Below are 19,192 nucleotides of genomic sequence, written 5' to 3' on the forward strand. Positions count from 1 at the left end.
TTATTTATCAGCTTAAGAGTTCTTTTGTTTCCTTAAAGGAAATTTAATTAGATATAAGTAATACATAAGTAAGACATAATTAAACGTTTTTCCTTAAGTCGTAAACTGCTCGACATGATTCGATCTATTGTAAAGAGGAGTTTTATCTAGAGCCGTTCGCGGTGGCTCTTGGTTCCTTTTGCCCAGTGTTAGCTTTAAACTAGCGGCCCGCCCCGGCTTCGCATGGATTACGTAAAACCTTAACGAATTATACTCTTAAACCTTCCTGAAGAATCACTTTATTGGTGGGTGAAAACCGCATGAAAATCCGTTCAGTACATTTTGAGTTTATCACGACAATACATACACACAGACAGACGTAGCGGAGGCTGTGTTTTATAAGGTGTAGTGATTTGAGAATCGTTAGACTTGACGCATATTTTAATGCATCTCGCTCGAATAAAAGATAGATAGAATAATCTTTATTGGCACACTTCAGTTAAAGATACAAGGATTCAGTATGAGGTGTAGTGATTTCCCTGGAATATATATATTCAACACAATGTTTTGTCATTTATACTATTTTTCACATAGCTGCACCGTACCCAGCGGTGGCATCATGGTTCCATTTTTATCACTTGTCGCTATGCCCGTCACTTTCGCGCTTACATACATGTTAGAACGTGACAGGCATGGTGACAAATGACAAAGAGCCGACCATCTTAGGCCTACAGGTGGGTGCAAAATCACAAATTCACCTGATATCACCTGACAGCTGTCAATTAACAACAGGACTTTTTGCGCTTAAGATTTTGAAGGTTATAATTTGTATGGAGATAATAGCTGCCACGGGATCCAAGCAATGTGAAAAGTCCTATATCAGTGTTTATTTCTATGTATCTTCTTCTTCTCAGCATACTCGCCTCAGCAGTGGACGCGAAATGTGCAGACATATGTCTCTTTCATGTTGTTCTGTATGCGGCGATTATCGGCCCTGCCGTCTTTTTAGAGTCGTCCATATTTCTATGTATATGTACGGTAAATGTAACTTTTACTCATTTTCTAGAATTATTTATGTCAATCCATTTAGTGCCATTTTAAAACTATTTCAAACACCGATAGTCTGTTTGTTGGCATTGTTGGTTCTTGCTAAATTTGAAAATTTGAAATGTAGGCAAATTATAATATTAGTTATTGGGAGCGTGCACGACTGTCACGCAACCTAGTGTCCGCATTTCTAGGGGAAAACGTCAATTCATTACATCTTATAAAACTACTCCAAAACTAAAAACTACTGAACGGATTTTCATACGACTTTCATCTATCAATAGAGTGATTCTTGAGGAAGGTTTTAGTATATAACTTGTTAAGGTTTTGTGTAAATTGTTTGAAATATAACGAAGTTGTCAGAAAAAATCACGCTGGCTAGGAGCTTTAATCGAAAACGCTGCCTAATCCGTTTGAGCTATAACAACACTATGTATGGTGGGGTTGTTTCTCATTCATAGGTCTATAAAAAAGTCCGCGATGTGAAATGTCTATCTTTTAAGGATAACTTACTATATCCATTCTTAACTTCTAGAAAAAGATCACGTAATATGTGGCATTTGCAAAGCTATTTACATGGATACATTATTAACAATTATCAAAATAAATACGTTAGTTATATTTAGCATTTCACACAGATTACAATGGTCCCTTACACCATACAATTTAAATAAATATTTCAGGAGTAATCGTAAATCAAAGTTTCATTTCGAGCCATATAATTGTACGAAATGTTAAAGACGCTATCCGCAGTTAGTTCAAATTTTTACCACCATATATGCGCTGGGATCGCTTTACTTACCCCCACCATGCACTTCGCACGGTCCCAATAGGTAGCATTATTAAGCCTTTGAGAAATTTTAATTTTTGCTCATAAAGAATGCACTAACCATCACAATTTGTAAGTCAACTTTGCCAAACAATTTTGCTAAATATATACTGAGGTATACCGGTACACTCGTTTAATTTAATAAACATAAAGAAAATAATGCAATGAAACGAATGAACCGATTTTGATGAAACATGTCTAAGTACCAGCACTAGAAAACCTGCTTTCAAATAAAAAACCGCATCCAAATCGATTTACCCATTTACGAGCTACTGTGTCACACACATTAACACATCTTTTTTCGTAGGGAGTAAACCTTTTTATTTACCTAACCTAACCTACCTATATGAACTCTATATCACAAATTTGTAAAGTAGGTACCTACCCGCGTTACAGTTTAGGTATATACTTAATACTTAACCATTATCTAGTTGAAAAGCTAAAATAATTAAGGCTCATCTAAAAGCAAATTAATTACATTCGTGCTAATCTAATGCAATGAAACATACCAATTTGGCTTCACGTGAATAGTCTCTAATCACGGCTAATCACTATATGTAATGAAATCGAGTCGTTATTAATTACCCTCACATTATATTAAGGCAAAATAGGAATATAATCAAATTAGAACATAGTAATATTAGTTACTAGCTGTGAGCTGTACAGTCAGTATCAATTGTAGCAAAGAGAATTTGAAATAGAGGTGGATTGTCATAGAAAATTTTGTAGACAGTAAATTTACTGCCATCTTTCGACACATGATTAAAATTTATAAAATGCCATTTGACTTCGATCTTTATACTTTAAGTGATATGTGTTAAATATAAAAAGTGGCGCCATCTTACCGTGCATCGGCTAAAGGTTGTGGCGCCATCGCTCGAAACGATGCGGCCATAGCATTGCCCTTTGATCTATTAGATGGCGCCACTTTTTGATATTTAACAAATTTAATATTATAGCATAGAATAAATAATAGTACTACCGTACAGCTTCCTACAAAACCGAAGTTTGATAGCGATTCAGAGACGATGACTCATGTTCCTCATGTCGTCACTCTGCCTAACATATAAATATTATTTATTTACTATAATCTAGTCACTTGTATAAAGCATAGATACTTAAATTTAATGTGTTAAATGTGTAATAATTAAATTGAATATGTACCTAATGATATGAAAACCACCATGCACATGACATGTAACTGACGAAATTCAAGCGATTATATTATATGTGGTTGTGCACGCAAATGAACGTCAATTGATTTTAGTTCAAGATTATTTTATTTATTTCTGATTATATGACATTATTACACAAATTGACTTAGTCCCACAGTAGGCTCAATAAGTTGTTGCTGCAACTTCCTAGTTGCGATTTTTCCATACAAACGCTCCTGACTGTTTCCTCCCTGGATTTTTAACCTAGAGCAATGATTTTTTTCAAATAAGATCAATATCATCAATATCTGTATCTTCGTACTTAAGTGCATATTTGTTCGAACGTGACAGGTTGCTACTTCTGCAGCTCGTAGAGGCATTTTACCCAGAAGAGTGATGTAAATATGTATTTATTCCGCCCAGAGGCCTAAGATGATCGGCTCTTTATCACTTGTCCCCACGCCTGTCACGTTCTAGTATGTACGTAAGTGCAAGATACAATGCAAAAAACGGAACCATGCTGCCACTGCAGAATAAGGAGCTCCTCAATGTACAACATTTTATCCAAACAAAGAAATAACCGCCATGTGGGATGTTGTTTCGACGATCATTGTCCTGATAGTTGTTTCAACGAACGATCTCATAGCGAAGAGTCTCGACCAACACACCAACCAACACCAACAGCTGGCTGGCTCAAGGGTCACATGCAGAAGGCGGTAGTCGTGGGCACGGCGCGGATGGTCCGACGACGGTTCCTCTCTCGGTGGCCCTGACCACCGGCAGCTGTTTTGCCTTGCCCCGCTGCTGGCGGCACTCAATGTAGGTTAGGTTTTTTATACTTAATATTTTGGTATTTTATTTTTATACCTATTTCTATTATACAATAACACAAGTTGAAAGGGAAATGAAGATTCTTCGTGAAATAAAAATCGGGGCATTAATTACTAGCGTAAACAAAATATTTCGATAAATTCATTTTACCATTGGACAGGAACCGGTGTTTTCACTTTAAGAGAATTAGCCGGCCCCAATTAATCGTAATCGGCTTACGCACAAATCTGCATACATTGAATATATATTCGAAACTAGTTTCTATTACAAACGTTAATATAAAAAAAAAAACATCTGATAATACCCTCACTGTTTATACTTTAGCAGGCGAGTTATATGGATGGCTTTGTCCAAATGAAAAAAGACGTGTGGCACTCGGGGACTGCCGCGGTAAAGCTATTGCATAGCATTTTGTATCAACTTATGCAATTATAATTATTTATTTATTTTATTTATGCAGTATTTCTTTTTCTTTGATATTAATACCACCATAACCAACCACCAGTAAACCAGTATAACGATATGATCTCAGTTGATAGGGATCTCGAGGTTTCACTTCTGATGGTTTTTCGGAAAAGACAAGTACGCTTGACAAGAGATAATGTAAACACTGGTAATTCGTAGTTACTCCTGGTATTTATATATTCCAATCGTTCACCGAGCGCACGACTCAAGATAACCAATATAAAAGTGTGAACCTTGTTTATTCATAGTTACGATACGTATACGGATTCACTTATATTGGACAAGTTGTAAGTCATGGGAATAAGCGCCTTCGCCTGTTTTAGAGTGAGGGAACTAGCACGAAAAACTGACTTATAAACTCGACGCCAAAGCGGCAAACGCTTTCTAATTCAAAAGTTATAATGTGTTGACGGACTTGCCTTGTAGACGGTCTTGCCCACAGTGACCTTATATTAAAATAAAAACCGGTTACATTCTATAGTTTCAAGGAATAGGAGCACATGATTTAAAAAGTTGCATTATTTATAAAAAAAATTGCTGACTCGGGCATGCATGCACTGCATGAAGCGGGCATGCCTACTTGACACTCGGATAAACGTGTTTCTCACATGGGTAATGCATTATTTAGCTGTCGCGCTCACTCAATAACAAGGAAATTTTTAATTTTATTTAGAAAAAATATGTTTTCAAATGTTATAATAGTACTTACGAATGAAAAGTGATACCGTGAGCTTTGTTTTTGTGCTTGGAGCTATTGAAGCACTGGAAAAAGGCGCAACACGGCATTCTTTGGCAATATTTTATCGAATTTGATGACAATGTTGACACTTCAGCGTCACCCATACGACTAATTCAATATAGGTCCCGGAACCTATATTTTGTGGCTCACGATCGACCGCCTGGTACCTCATCTACCCCTATTACGTACATCAATGATACATACAGATTACTATAAACAGCTGCTTATGTATTTGTCCGATTTCGGAGCAGCTCGTCTCGATTCGTGCGAGTTTCGTAGAGTAGTACCATAGAAATAGGATAGTATAGAACGACTGTCAAACTTCAAAAGTGTGACCAAAAATGAAATGCAAGTGTGTGCGTAAATTGTCTATGTGCGAACAAAAATAGTGATGTCATGTTACAACATATTAATAATCTATCGATGTTTAACTGCTTTATCGACTACTTTTTCAAATGTGTTTGTTTTTATAAAAAATGTAATAGGTATGAGTATTATTACTACTATTAGACCTTATTAGCGCCTTTAGTGCCTTTAATTTTCTTTTACAGCGGACGCATAGTAAATAACAATACTGATAGTGATAACCGAGGCTACAGTTACAGTCGTTTCAGTCAGCATCAAAATGGTCAAATATATAGGTACACATGTGTCACAATGGTCAAATATATATTGTTACTTATTTTACAGTACATATGGAGCTACTTTACCGCACTAGTGCGATAATTAGCACATTACGTAACTATATCGAACATTTTAAGGGCCATATGTATTGTAATACATTTGCGAATAGTTAATTCGAAACTCGTGTCGACTTAAAATCGTATCGCCACTCATTGCGATTTTTTATTTTTCTCACCTGGTTTGGTGTTCTGGGACGTTTACTTACTTACTACTTACTCCGTTGGCTCAGCGACCCAAAATGAGACTTGGCCTCCGACACAAGACAGCGCCACTTTTCTCGGTCCTGTGCGACCTCTCGCCAATTGTCGACTCGAAGCTCGCGCAGATCCGCCTCCACCATGTCGCTCCAGCGATACCTAGGGCGTCCGATAGGACGTCCTGCTAGGCGACCCAGGTACGCTCTTTTTACGTTTTTTCGTTTTTACTTGACTAAATTACTAACGTAGTCCGATCAAGCATTATGGAACCCGGCGCTGTCGGTAAAGCAGGTGACTCGCGTTGATAAAGCAGGTTTCTGTCGTATGCGGGTGTGAGTGGTGTAACATGTGCAATGTCGTTAACACAAACACATGCTAAGTGTTAACAGTAGGCGCAAATAGTTGACTTACCAAAGAAAATTTGAAATTCGCGCCTTTTTCGCCTGACAAGTTGGGTTGGGTGTGTATACGCTGTCTTGTGTTTCCTTGTGTTAGCGGCAAAGCCGTGGAAAAGTGGTTAAAATGTAAGTAATGTGTTGGAAAGTGAAGTTTAAATTTATCGCTGAACATGTGCATCTTCAAAAAAGGTATTATAACAATCGTTATTATTTTACGTCGGTTATAAAGGTTAATATCTTAATGATGTCTTGTGAACAACTAATTCCATACCTACTAATATACCGACAAGTTATCGATACAGTCATATGAACATTTTGTCAAGCCCTAGCGTAAAGTAACAGTTTAGGTTTTTACACAAAATATTCTAAATTATTGACTAATATCATGAAATATTAACACACAATTGAAGAAAAACTTATAATGAACTGTATAAATTGGCTTTTTACACTTTTTATGCTGTTAATTTGATATAATATCGTTACGAAAATTTCGCTACGATTATCATAATTACCTGTGAAATGAGTATTTCCCTGGGTTTTTTGGCCCTGAAACACAACAATCCGGCACACAACATGACACCATCTTCACTAAATTACTTACTTAATATTTATTTTTGATTTCGATTCTCGTATATTTTTAACGTTAAAAAATACGGCAATATGATTTTGGCCGCCTCGGCCGCCTTCGAATTCAAAAAATGGTTACGTTTTCTCATATGTAGTCTGCCTCTTTTACACTCGTGGCTTGTTCATATACGTGATGGCTTCCCTTTCGCACACTTCATCTGTCTGTCAAGCGAAGCGTATGACAAGTCTCTGAGTAGTACAATACGTCTAATCGCACGCACACAACGCCGTGTCGAAGACTGCCGAACTGAAACGACGTTAGACGAAGTGGGGAGCGTGAGGTTTTTTCGTTACGGAATTTCTGGATTCGGTCCCCGCGCTCAAGGCCCGCGATAGAAGCTATGCAATAGCTTAAAAACACCTAAGTGTCACAGACAGACGGACTACACATCGACAAATACCAACACATGCACAAGAAAACATCAAAAACATCGTGAGGAAACCGGACTCCCTACAAGCTCAAGTTCATCCTCTGGGTTGGAAGGTCAGATGGCAGTCTGTCGTCGTCGTCTTAAAACTAGGGCCTACGCTAATTCTTGGGATTAGTTGCCAAGCGGACCCCAGGGTTCCATTAGCCGTGGCAAAATGCCGGGATAAAGCAAGGAAGATGATGATGAAGGAAGGACACTCTCCTTATCACGCTGGCATGTAGACAAATACGACCATAGCCTGCAACTCCCTGAATGTCATAAGGTAACTGCGTTGCCGACAATTTATTCATAGGTACACGAAGAATTAAACACCGTGGTGTCAGGTTAGTTAATAATATAATTATTAAATTCGAAAATTTGAAACCCCCTACGCAATTATGCCTAAAAAAGGCTTACATCATTTTGGAAAAGAGCTGATAGTCTTCATACTGTGCTGGATCGATTTTTATCAATAACAGCTAAAGTTCAATTCCTATTTTGAAGGTCTGTCTGCGAAATATTGTTAAAAAATTCACGCACGACATATTTGTATTTGTATAAATATTCCATTTCAATAAGTGCTCATTAAAAAATCGTCACGCAACAAATTCCTAAAGCCGAATCCGAAATAAATATTATATAAGTTCGAAGGGAAAAATTAGAAAGGCCTCCAGTGTTCAGAGCTGGAAACGAACCAGCGTCCTTTACGCGACAGATGCCTAGACCGCTCGGCTATCCCGTCACGGTGACGGCTCAAAATTTTCAAGTATATAATTTCCTGAAGGCTTGCGGCATATTTCGGTTTAATAAAAAGTAGTGTGCCTACTTGAAATAGCACAAATAAAAATATTTCCATAGAAAGTAATTTAATTTGTTCTTAGAGCGGAAAGCCAAAACATGAAAATTAGTTCGATCGAACACTATTTGTACGTAGTTCACAACTATCCTACATAAATTATTCGCACTAGTACTAACGATCACTGATATGTGTTCTAATTATACCTTATTACGAAGGAATAAGGTGCAAAATAGTTGACGTATCTGACGACCAACGTTTGTCAAATTATTCACAGATGGTGCTCAAACTGTGTTGGAGCTATGCCCTGTCGTCATATATCGCTGTTAGAATGTACCTGCTCCTAGTCACTCTCATAGTAATATATGTGTTAGTTTGAACCCATATACTATGAAATACAGGGTTGGTCCGAGTAAATAACTTTTCCCACGTATTTCAAACGGCACGTGAAAAGACAATACAACAAAATAAGTAAATTATCTAAGTAGTTCTATTTCTTTTTTTTAATACCACGTCGGTGACAAACAAACATACGGCCCGCCTGATGGTAAGCAGTCACCGTACCTATGAACGCCTGCAACACCAGATGTATTACATGCGCATTGCCGACCCTTTAAAAACCTGTACACTCCTTTTTTGAAGAAACCCATACTGTAGCCCCTCGGGAAAACCTCGGCAGAAAGCTCATTCCACAGCCGAAGCGTTCGCGGGAGGAAGTACGCGACCATTTAGTGAGAGTCAGAATGGCGGGTGTACCTAAATAAAATTAAATGAAAACCATACCATATTTTTGTACCTAATTTGTACTATTTAGTCTTCTTCTTCCGTCCCTGGTCCCGTTATCTGGGGTCGGGTCTCCTCACTCTACGGCGCCAGGTTGATCTGTCCTGGGTTGTCGGTTTTGGCAATTGGGCTTTCTTAAGGTCTCTTTCGATGCTTGACCACCAGGTCGATGGCGGGCGGCCTCTCCCTCTCTTTTGTTCTGGCAAGCTTAATGCGATTTTCACTACATGGTCTTCATCACGTCTCATGATATGGCCGTACCATCTAAGGCGATTTTCCGTCATTTTGTCTGTGATTGGTGCAACTTTAAAGCTCCCCCGAATGTATTCGTTCCGAATTCTGTCCATCCTGGTCACCCCACCCGCCCAGCGCAGCATCTTCATTTCATTTACATGTGCTATCTGTTCATGCGCTTTCTTGACTGTCCAGCATTCGGAACCGTACAGTAGGGCTGGCCTGACAGCTGTCTTTGTACTATTTAGTACCTCCTTTAAAAAAAATTGTACCTCACGGTACTTAAAGTTATCACCAAAAAACAGGTCACCCGCCATCCTGACAGTCAGAATGGCGGGTGTACTTTATTACGCTATGTTCCCGTGGTTATTGATAAATTCTATAAAAGCTAAATTTTTGTACCTTTTTTGTACCTTCATTTTTTTTTAAGAAAATGAATTTTTAAGAAAAAACGCTAAGGTACAATTATTTTTATTACGCCAGGATTTAGTACCTTTAATGTTTAATCTGTTAAGTTCAAATCACTTAGTAAATCATGTCTTATAAATAAAATGTTTATCATTTCATTTTACACATAACAACACGAAATTGTATTATTTCTACAAACTTACCCGAAATGTCACTTTCTTTTTGCTTAATAAAGTGTCTGCTTCTAAGACACTATAGAAATATAAATTTTAATACATAATATTATTTCGTACTTCAAGGGAAGGGCCTCGTGTAGCAGTAACAAGCTGGGCTATAAATACATTCTGATTTCTGCTCTTCTGGAATCACTTCAGTCTTGCAAATCGGTTAAATGCGTTTTTGTACATACTCATCGCATTAGGTGACGCCACGGTATAATATAATAAAAAATGACAACTGACAGGAAGTGATATAGGTATCTGGGTATCTGGTATCTAATACTACATTGAATGATAAGAATGAATTTATCGAGTATAGTGCCTATGGCTGGTTATTATACTAATTTGTCGAGTATTTTAATCAAGAATATCGATAGTCATTCAAGATGGTAGAGGGAGCCTAAAAATGTGTATCTTGGACGATACATTACAAAAAGGGTAAAAGGCTGATTTGCTCTTTAAAATACAGTTTACAGAAACTATTATTATGTCAGTGTAGATAAATAACGTTAACAGTAAAAAAGAAATGTCACCGTACTCAAGTTCTAAAAGATTTTAACCCGACCGTACGAACGTACAAGTTTATCTACGCGAGAGTTAAGTTTATCACTCATAAGGTGACATAATGCGCACACATCACACTTTATGTCAGTCGTTGGCAGGAACGGGTACTAACGTTTTAGGAGAAAACTTTCTGACGTAACACACACGTAAAGACTATTCCGAACAAGAGATTTTGATACAAAATAATACAAGTTTTTTTATTAAATACTTATAATAATAAAAAAAATTCTATCGTACATTTACGTGCAAATATTTGAAAATGGCGTAATCTTCAATTAATTGGTAGTAATGTAACGACATGACTTCGCGATTTCACTTTCGATTTGGTTCATCAGCGTTTGTTATTAATATAGTTTGCGTTCCGTCACCGTTCCACGCCGCAACTCATCTCATAAGCACTCATTTAATCGAGCAGTGGATACCACTCGAGTGAAAAATATCGTAAGTATTCGAGAATCGTGGTACCAATTAGAAAACCGGGAATACTTGCACTAATTATGAGCATAATTGGAGGGTTTTTCAAACACGACAAGAACATCTGGTTCTATTCTTATAAAAACTATAACCATTATGGTTAGCTAACTTCCATCTACTCCAAAGTCGTAATTACCTTAGAACGACTTTTTAATGTCTAAATATAAATTATATTATTCATCCCCCATCCGGCCCCACTACTAATAATATCCTTCCTAATTAAAACCACAGACTAGAACTCAGTATTGCAATTCGCGAACTGATCACGGTACGCTGACGGGGAGGAACATTTGCCGATCTCCCAGTTTCGGCTCGAAACGAATGTTTACTTTTGTATCTCCGTCGCCCACTTCCAGGAAACTGTTCCAGTCGACCATCCAGTAGAATCCGTTTTTTCTTGGCGGCGGGAGTTCGGAGTCCCCTGGCTTCTCAGGGGCAGCGCCGCCAAACGACTCTTCCAAGTCAGATATTGATGCACCCGAATCTGTATCTGCCGAAGACGCTGCGTTATCTGACACTCCTGAATCATTTTTTAAATCAGTAGCAGCAGTCGTAGGGGCTTCTGTCTCCTCAGTGCTATTCGCCTGTCTTTTACTCTGTTCACTTCCAAGGACAGTATTAGTGTCTTCGACCGGGCTGGGTCCTTGCCCTAATGGTATCACCTTCATTGAATCGTAGTCAAGGGGCTCAAGAAGTGGCAGCGGATCGCTATTAGAAGATTTCGTTTTGCGGCTCTTCGGCATGTCTAGCGGCAGATCAACTTTCTGGGATTCAGATGTATCTAGCTCAAATATTGGTTCAGGACGTAATGGTTCGTATAAATAATTGCTTAGAGCCTGATTTCGAGTGGTGGCTGATGAATTCAATTCTGTACTGGGCGATATTAGGTCGTAAGTTAGTAAAATATTTTCTGGAAGTTGAACTGTTCCATCTACGATTTTCGCTGGAGGCAAGGGTTTAAATCCATCAAGAGGCAGTAAGAAATGATCATTTCCTGAATTACTTTTTATTCCATGGGAGTCAAGGAACGCTTGTAATTCAGCAGGAAAATCTTCTATATTTGCCAATGCCAAATCATGATTATTTTTCAAAGTCTGCTCAAGATTTTTATTTTTCAGCTCTTTGGGGTTAGGTTTTGGAGTCGTTTTTGGGAGGACTACGACTTCTGTCCTGGGAGGTCTGGTGTAAAGCTCCTGTAAAGACGAACCGTCTTTCGGCGTATATGGTAATACAACAGTTAGGGTTGGTAGGGCTTTGGTTGTACTTTCGACTGTAGTTTTAGTCGGGCCTGCAGCTGACACATAGCTCTCCCTTTCGTCTGGTACAAGATTGTCTTTGAAATCCGGTGTTGATGTTGTCGGCACAGAATTTATTTCGTTTTCTTTTGAACTCGGAGTTGTTGTTGTTGATTTTTCTGTACTAGTTTGCTCACTAGAAGTAGAGGTGCTCTTAGCATCTTCAGCCCTGATATCGTTGAGCAGTTCCAGGATCTCCTGCCTCGTGAGGCGCGGCAGCTGTGCGTTGGCTTGCAGGATGCTCTGTACTTGCAGAACTGTCTTCTCCACGTCCACAGCTGGGCGCGCAGTGATCGCCACTATGCTAGTTATTAACAAAAGCAGCTTCATTATCTGAAACAAAGGAAAAAATTCTTAGTCATTTATTCGCACAAAGTGATATTACATAGATACTTTATTAGTGTAAAACGCTAAAAATAAAACTGGCTCTACGCTACGAACTGTAAGATCTTTTTCCCTATTGGTCAGTTTATATACCAATGCACGAGCAACATCTTTGGAAGAATATACAACATTATATAATACGGGATAAACAAGTACATATTTTTTACTATCTCATGTTCTCTAATGCTATTCATAATATATCAACCGTTGGTAATTTGTCAGAATAGAATATTATCTTATTTCTACTACTCAATTATTCTCCGGTATGTAGATCCTATCCTATATATATATATATAGAGGCTAACCATGGCCTCACGAACTGCTTATTTGCCTAACATTAACCAACTAATTAAAACATTTCAATGTTAATGCTGATTTCAACAGAAACGTCAAATGATCCGAATTGTGACTCAAAACGGAACTTACCGACTATCATGCCGAAATCTTAACTTAGTTAACAACTTCATTAGCAAGTCCCGAACGTCTGACACAACATTGTACCAAGTTATATCAGAAACTATTGATAAGTCCAAGTAAAGTTCCTTTATGAGGTTACTCCGGGTATTTAAAGTCAGATAACAGACGGTGTGGTTTCGCTCAACAGTTTTAGGCTGTTTTACTAGTTTTTACTTGTAACAACCGTATGGCTGTGTCATACGGAAACTTATTAAATTACCAAATATTCGTAGAAATAGAAGTTGTAAATGGTTTGTCAATGTAACATAATTATTATTGTTATAAGAGAGAATATCGAGACGGGGGTGCTTATACTTAAGTTAGTTAGCTACTTACTTATATCCAACTTTAGAACAGGAGGAGATTCTCAATAAATTTTTTATCTTCATTTTCACATGTTCTAAAAATTTAGTCACGATTGCATTCTTTTATGAGTTTCGTCACTGTGACTCGTGAATTTTCTCTCGGAAAGTTAACATTTTTGAACAGAAATTACTGATGAAGACCATAAAATCTTTTGTGAAGTCGGGTTCTTTTTCGTTAAAAGCTATTTACCTACTCACAAGACTAATAACCCCCTTATTCAAAAAACGTTGGAAACCGTTGTTATTATTTTTCTTTATTTCGAAATTTTGGTCCCTATCTAACAAACACAAATGTCAAAATGACAGATAAAGACAAACGATTACCGATGGCTTGTTAAACTTGACAAGCGTTTATGAATAATGCCATAACTTATCAGTCAAATGCCAGCATCATTAGGAAACAATTATGGAAGGTCGAGGCAAGGAATAGAATCTCCATAGGCAGAACTGTTGCAACAGTGTCCAGCTGTTAGCTATAAATAATAATTCCAAATCTCTCCAGAGTAGCGCTAGAGTAGCTAAGAACCTAGGCGTTATTGACGGAGTGAAGTGCGCTGTCTATGTCTATGATTAGATTTTTTTTCAAGTATTCTAGGTATTGTAGCGCCACCTATTTATGGTTTTTTGTCGGACACTTTTTGGTATATGGAGATTCTATTCCTTAACTCTACCTTCCATAGAAACAATATTTAACTTTTATTAAACACAATGGCGAAGGGAAATGCGTCAAATAGGTCACTGGAGACGTTAACGTGTTCGTGACTGTAAAGTCGCGTAATGTTCACGCCTCATTGGGATTCCGCTGGGCGATGACGACGAGCAAGGTTATTCCCACGTAATATTTTTACGATTGAGGCATAGTACGATAGGCTGACTTATTATCATAGCCTACTATAGACACAGACTCGCCCAAGTAGCCAGTATAAGTGTGAACTACAGAAGGTACCACGTAAGAGGTACGGTACTAGTAAAAAATAATTGTAGAAATAGTAGTATTAAGTAAAAGTAAACGTATAGAGTAAAACCACCCCACTAGGTAAAACCAATAATAGGTACTAAGTAAATGTATGGTTCACAATTTCAATTCGTAATTTAGTATTTTTATGGTTCCGTAGCTCAAAAGGAAAAAACGGAACCCTTATAGCATCACTTTGTTGTCCATCTGTCTGTCCGTCCGGCTGTCGGCCAAGAATATTTATCTCGGGAACGCGTAGAGGTATCGAGTTGAAATTAAAACCATATAGTTAGGTCCCTTGAATCTGTGAAAAAATCATAAGTACTTCTAAGTTAACGTAAAAAAAAGACACGGACGTTTATGCCGTAAAAAATGTTTATTCTCAAGGAAATTACAATTTATAGGGTACTCGTACCTTCCGTTAACCTGGAACTATGAAATGTAGCAAGTAGGTATTACTACAGGTATCGTTGGGGAAAAATCTGAAAATTATTTGTTATTAATTTATTTATTTTCCTACAAATTTGTACAGAACCCTCGGTGGGCGAGTCCAACTCGCACCTGTACAATTTTTTCGATTTTTCCAGAGCTTTATTCTCTAATTTTTTCACAAATGAGAGAATTATATTAATATGTTGATTTGATGTGGACGCGATAGATTTACCTATATTTAGCATATCGAATAAGCCCCCTGTTTTCATTTTTGACCAATCTGACCCTGCCATATCTAAAGTAGATTCTAAATTTTAAACAGGGAATATTGTTCGTTACCAATCAAGAGACCAAACTACAGTGGACAGAAAAAACCGCACATTTTCTGTCAGCACTAGCTGGGATTCTGCTAGCGTAATCCGAAGGTCATAAAATATTGATGATGAAATATAACACAACGGCAGTGGGAGATATATGAAGCCTGGCTTTGTGAAGAAAACAATATTGGAAAGGCCCTACCACAGAATTGATGATAAGGACAATACGGGTAAATATTGCATACGTCAGCGTAATAAAATATGCGCCAATCTGTTTAAACTGACTCACAATGCATCTCCTTCGTACTGACATTGGTACAAGCAAGATGCACTGCATTTGAACTGACGCAGTCACTAAGCGTTAAACTCATGGTGAGGATACAATTAACTCTTACCGAAAATTATTCAAAACTTAACTGTCTATAGCTAAAGGGGCCTACTGAATACCAGTTCGCCGGACGATATCGGCCTGTCAGTTAGGGCTTGTACACAAATCACGCGGTTGGATAGGGGGGTAATTATCCATAGTGAATGAAACTAAGAAAAAATATGTACAGTCAAGGTATTAAATATCGGCACGGACAAAGTGCCAAAAATATGTATACACGCCCTTATTGCCCATACATTAAGGTGCATATTTTTGGCACTTTGTCCGTATCGATATTTAATACCTTGACTGTACCACATACTTTTTCTCGGTTTCATTAAACATAAATCTTCACTTGGCACTTCAAATTAGCAAGTCTAAACAAAATTTACTCTACACAATAATATTTATCTTAGAATTAGATCGAATAAAATAAAAATAAAAAATACACGTGAGATTATGTGGGGGCTAACCCCCCCTGGTTAGCCAAGAACCTCACCAATTTTCACTAAGGGGGAGGGGGAGAGGGGGGTCAAAAAGTAGCCGAAAAAACCTCGCCTGATTTGTGCACAAGCCCTTATTCGCGATTGTCAGCTTTTGCGAATAACTGACAGGCCGATATCGTCCGGCGAACTGGTATTCAGTGGGCCCCTATGTAAGAGTAGGTACATACCTGCACATATTTTTATTTTCCACAGATTATTCCTAAAGCCTACCCAAGGTAAGATATTTAAGCCAGATATTGAACACGTGTGACAGCTGAAGGGATAAGCAGGGTCGGGGCCGTAATTCAGCTAGAGTGTGATACAATTCAAATCTAATTCCATTTAAATCTGATAACTATGCGTCGCTTTTGCGCATATTTGATTATGCGTTAGAAGGAACAGGTGCAACGGAGTTTGGTACAATTAAATAACGTGGAATATTTTTGTGAATGGAACAAGTCCCAAGGAGCTGAAGTTGGACACGATGACATTTCATTTAACCGCCTTCTAAAAAGCTAAAAGTTGTTAAAAGAATGTCAGTTTTCTACTTAATAAAGCAATATTTGATGACCGGTCTCGCCTAGTGGGTAGTGACCCTGCTTATACAAATAAATATATGATTTTAAGTGTAAGTGCATTTGTTTGTGTGATGAGCACAGATATTTGTTCCTGAGTGAAATGTGTACTTGGACGGCACAATAACGTGTATTGCTGCTAGTAAATTATATTTGTTGTCTTGGATTTGGATAGGAAGTATAATTATATATATATATCGTTGTCTAAGTACCCACAACACAAGCCTTATTGAGCTTACTGTGGGACTTAGTCAATTTGTGTACGAATGTCCTATTATATTTATTTATTTTATTTATTATTCTACTTAATAAAGCAATTTTACTGGTAATCTTATTATTGTTAAGTGAGTAAAAGCATGTGTAGTTGTTTCGACCACTTTTTCCGCTTAGCTTCTTCTGATGTTGTCTGTACAGATAACGTGTTCTTCATCGGTCAAAATACCAGACTCCAACAAATACCTTATAATCTAAAAGTTGGATCGATAGAAAAAATCATGAAAATATGGATTGAAAAAACGTGATTGGTCAAATTTTTTATTGTTTACAGCGTATCGAAATGAATAATTATGGTTGAGTTGGGAGTCCATACATGAAAAGTACGCCTTTATAGTTTGGTATACAAAATCTTAATTCAACCATAAAGTCGACGAGTAGAAATTTTTTTTTTTCAGTTTTATGTTGTTCGTAAATTATAGGAGGGTATCCCAATATTTGACCGGCAAGAAACTTAGCGGGACACATCTTTTCAATTTAAACCGTTTTCATACTCGTACCTAATATATGGAATTATAATAGATACAAAAATACGAAAAATAATCTCGTGGTTTTTTGTTTCCGTTATTTTTCATTATTTTAAAAATCACATGGATGGAATAAACTATAGAAAAGGCATATGACAGAGTTTCTTTTATTATAAATAACGTATCTACTAGTACATATATATATGCTACCTACCAACGTATGGTTCGAAGGTTTTCAAACTTCATTATTCATAACACCCGCCGTATTCATAAAGTTCGCTCAATAGATAATCAAATGGAAAATTTGATACCCTCCTCGAGCTACCTCGCAACCATTTTCTTTATTCAGAAATAGTACCTGTATACTCGATAATACAGTTTTCCAAACCTTAGCTTCGTGAGGGGAAAGTTTAAGTTAGTTCTAAAGTTTCACCGTGAAACTGTAAAAAATACTGAATAACTTTCATTAGAAAACATCAATGTCTGATCAGTAGAAATGTATGAAGTTTCACCTCGTAGAATATGGCTAAACGTTAAAAAAGTAGTGCATAAAGTAAATCCATATATTAAGTCTCTTATTGACTTACCCCCTTATTGATAAACGTCTACTAAAGTTGACAAGCCGCTAATAATCGTTTGTCCCTTTCCGACGTATTGGTATGATGGAAAGGGACAAACGATTTTTAGCGGCTTGACAACTTTAGTAGACGTTTATGAATAAGGGGGTTAGAAATGAAGTCCAAAACCTGCTATACAAATTGCCCTTGCTACAGCTTGCGGCCGGCGCGCTCCGCATCCCAATCGGCCATGCGCGCGCTCGAGTACTAATTTCTTGAATAAATTGATAAAAAAAATATTACGAAAAAAAAGACGTGTGGCACTCGGGGACTGCCGCGGTAAAGCTATTGCATAGCATTTTGTATCAACTTATGCAATTATAATTATTTATTTATTTTATTTATGCAGTATTTCTTTTTCTTTGATATTAATACCACCATAACCAACCACCAGTAAACCAGTATAACGATATGATCTCAGTTGATAGGGATCTCGAGGTTTCACTTCTGATGGTTTTTCGGAAAAGACAAGTACGCTTGACAAGAGATAATGTAAACACTGGTAATTCGTAGTTACTCCTGGTATTTATATATTCCAATCGTTCACCGAGCGCACGACTCAAGATAACCAATATAAAAGTGTGAACCTTATAGTTACGATACGTATACGGATTCACTTATATTGGACAAGTTGTAAGTCATGGGAATAAGCGCCTTCGCCTGTTTTAGAGTGAGGGAACTAGCACGAAAAACTGACTTATAAACTCGACGCCAAAGCGGCAAACGCTTTCTAATTCAAAAGTTATAATGTGTTGACGGACTTGCCTTGTAGACGGTCTTGCCCACAGTGACCTTATATTAAAATAAAAACCGGTTACATTCTATAGTTTCAAGGAATAGGAGCACATGATTTAAAAAGTTGCATTATTTATAAAAAAAATTGCTGACTCGGGCATGCATGCACTGCATGAAGCGGGCATGCCTACTTGACACTCGGATAAACGTGTTTCTCACATGGGTAATGCATTATTTAGCTGTCGCGCTCACTCAATAACAAGGAAATTTTTAATTTTATTTAGAAAAAATATGTTTTCAAATGTTATAATAGTACTTACGAATGAAAAGTGATACCGTGAGCTTTGTTTTTGTGCTTGGAGCTATTGAAGCACTGGAAAAAGGCGCAACACGGCATTCTTTGGCAATATTTTATCGAATTTGATGACAATGTTGACACTTCAGCGTCACCCATACGACTAATTCAATATAGGTCCCGGAACCTATATTTTGTGGCTCACGATCGACCGCCTGGTACCTCATCTACCCCTATTACGTACATCAATGATACATACAGATTACTATAAACAGCTGCTTATGTATTTGTCCGATTTCGGAGCAGCTCGTCTCGATTCGTGCGAGTTTCGTAGAGT

General features: G+C 37.5%; 1 protein-coding gene across 1 annotated transcript in view; it reads right to left on the minus strand.

Annotated features, from left to right (window-relative positions):
- Positions 1 to 9,871: 9,871 nt before the first annotated feature.
- The window catches only part of LOC133525606 (uncharacterized), a 33,541-nt gene continuing 24,220 nt past the window's right edge, over positions 9,872 to 19,192 (minus strand). The window contains exon 2 of the mRNA XM_061861920.1: positions 9,872 to 12,465. Coding sequence (XP_061717904.1) covers positions 11,101 to 12,465 — 1,365 coding nt within the window. The 3' untranslated portion in view covers positions 9,872 to 11,100. The remainder of the gene's footprint in view (positions 12,466 to 19,192) is intronic.

This window comes from Cydia pomonella, chromosome 15 (genome assembly GCF_033807575.1).
Source record: "Cydia pomonella isolate Wapato2018A chromosome 15, ilCydPomo1, whole genome shotgun sequence".
Taxonomy (NCBI): Eukaryota; Metazoa; Arthropoda; class Insecta; order Lepidoptera; family Tortricidae; genus Cydia; species Cydia pomonella.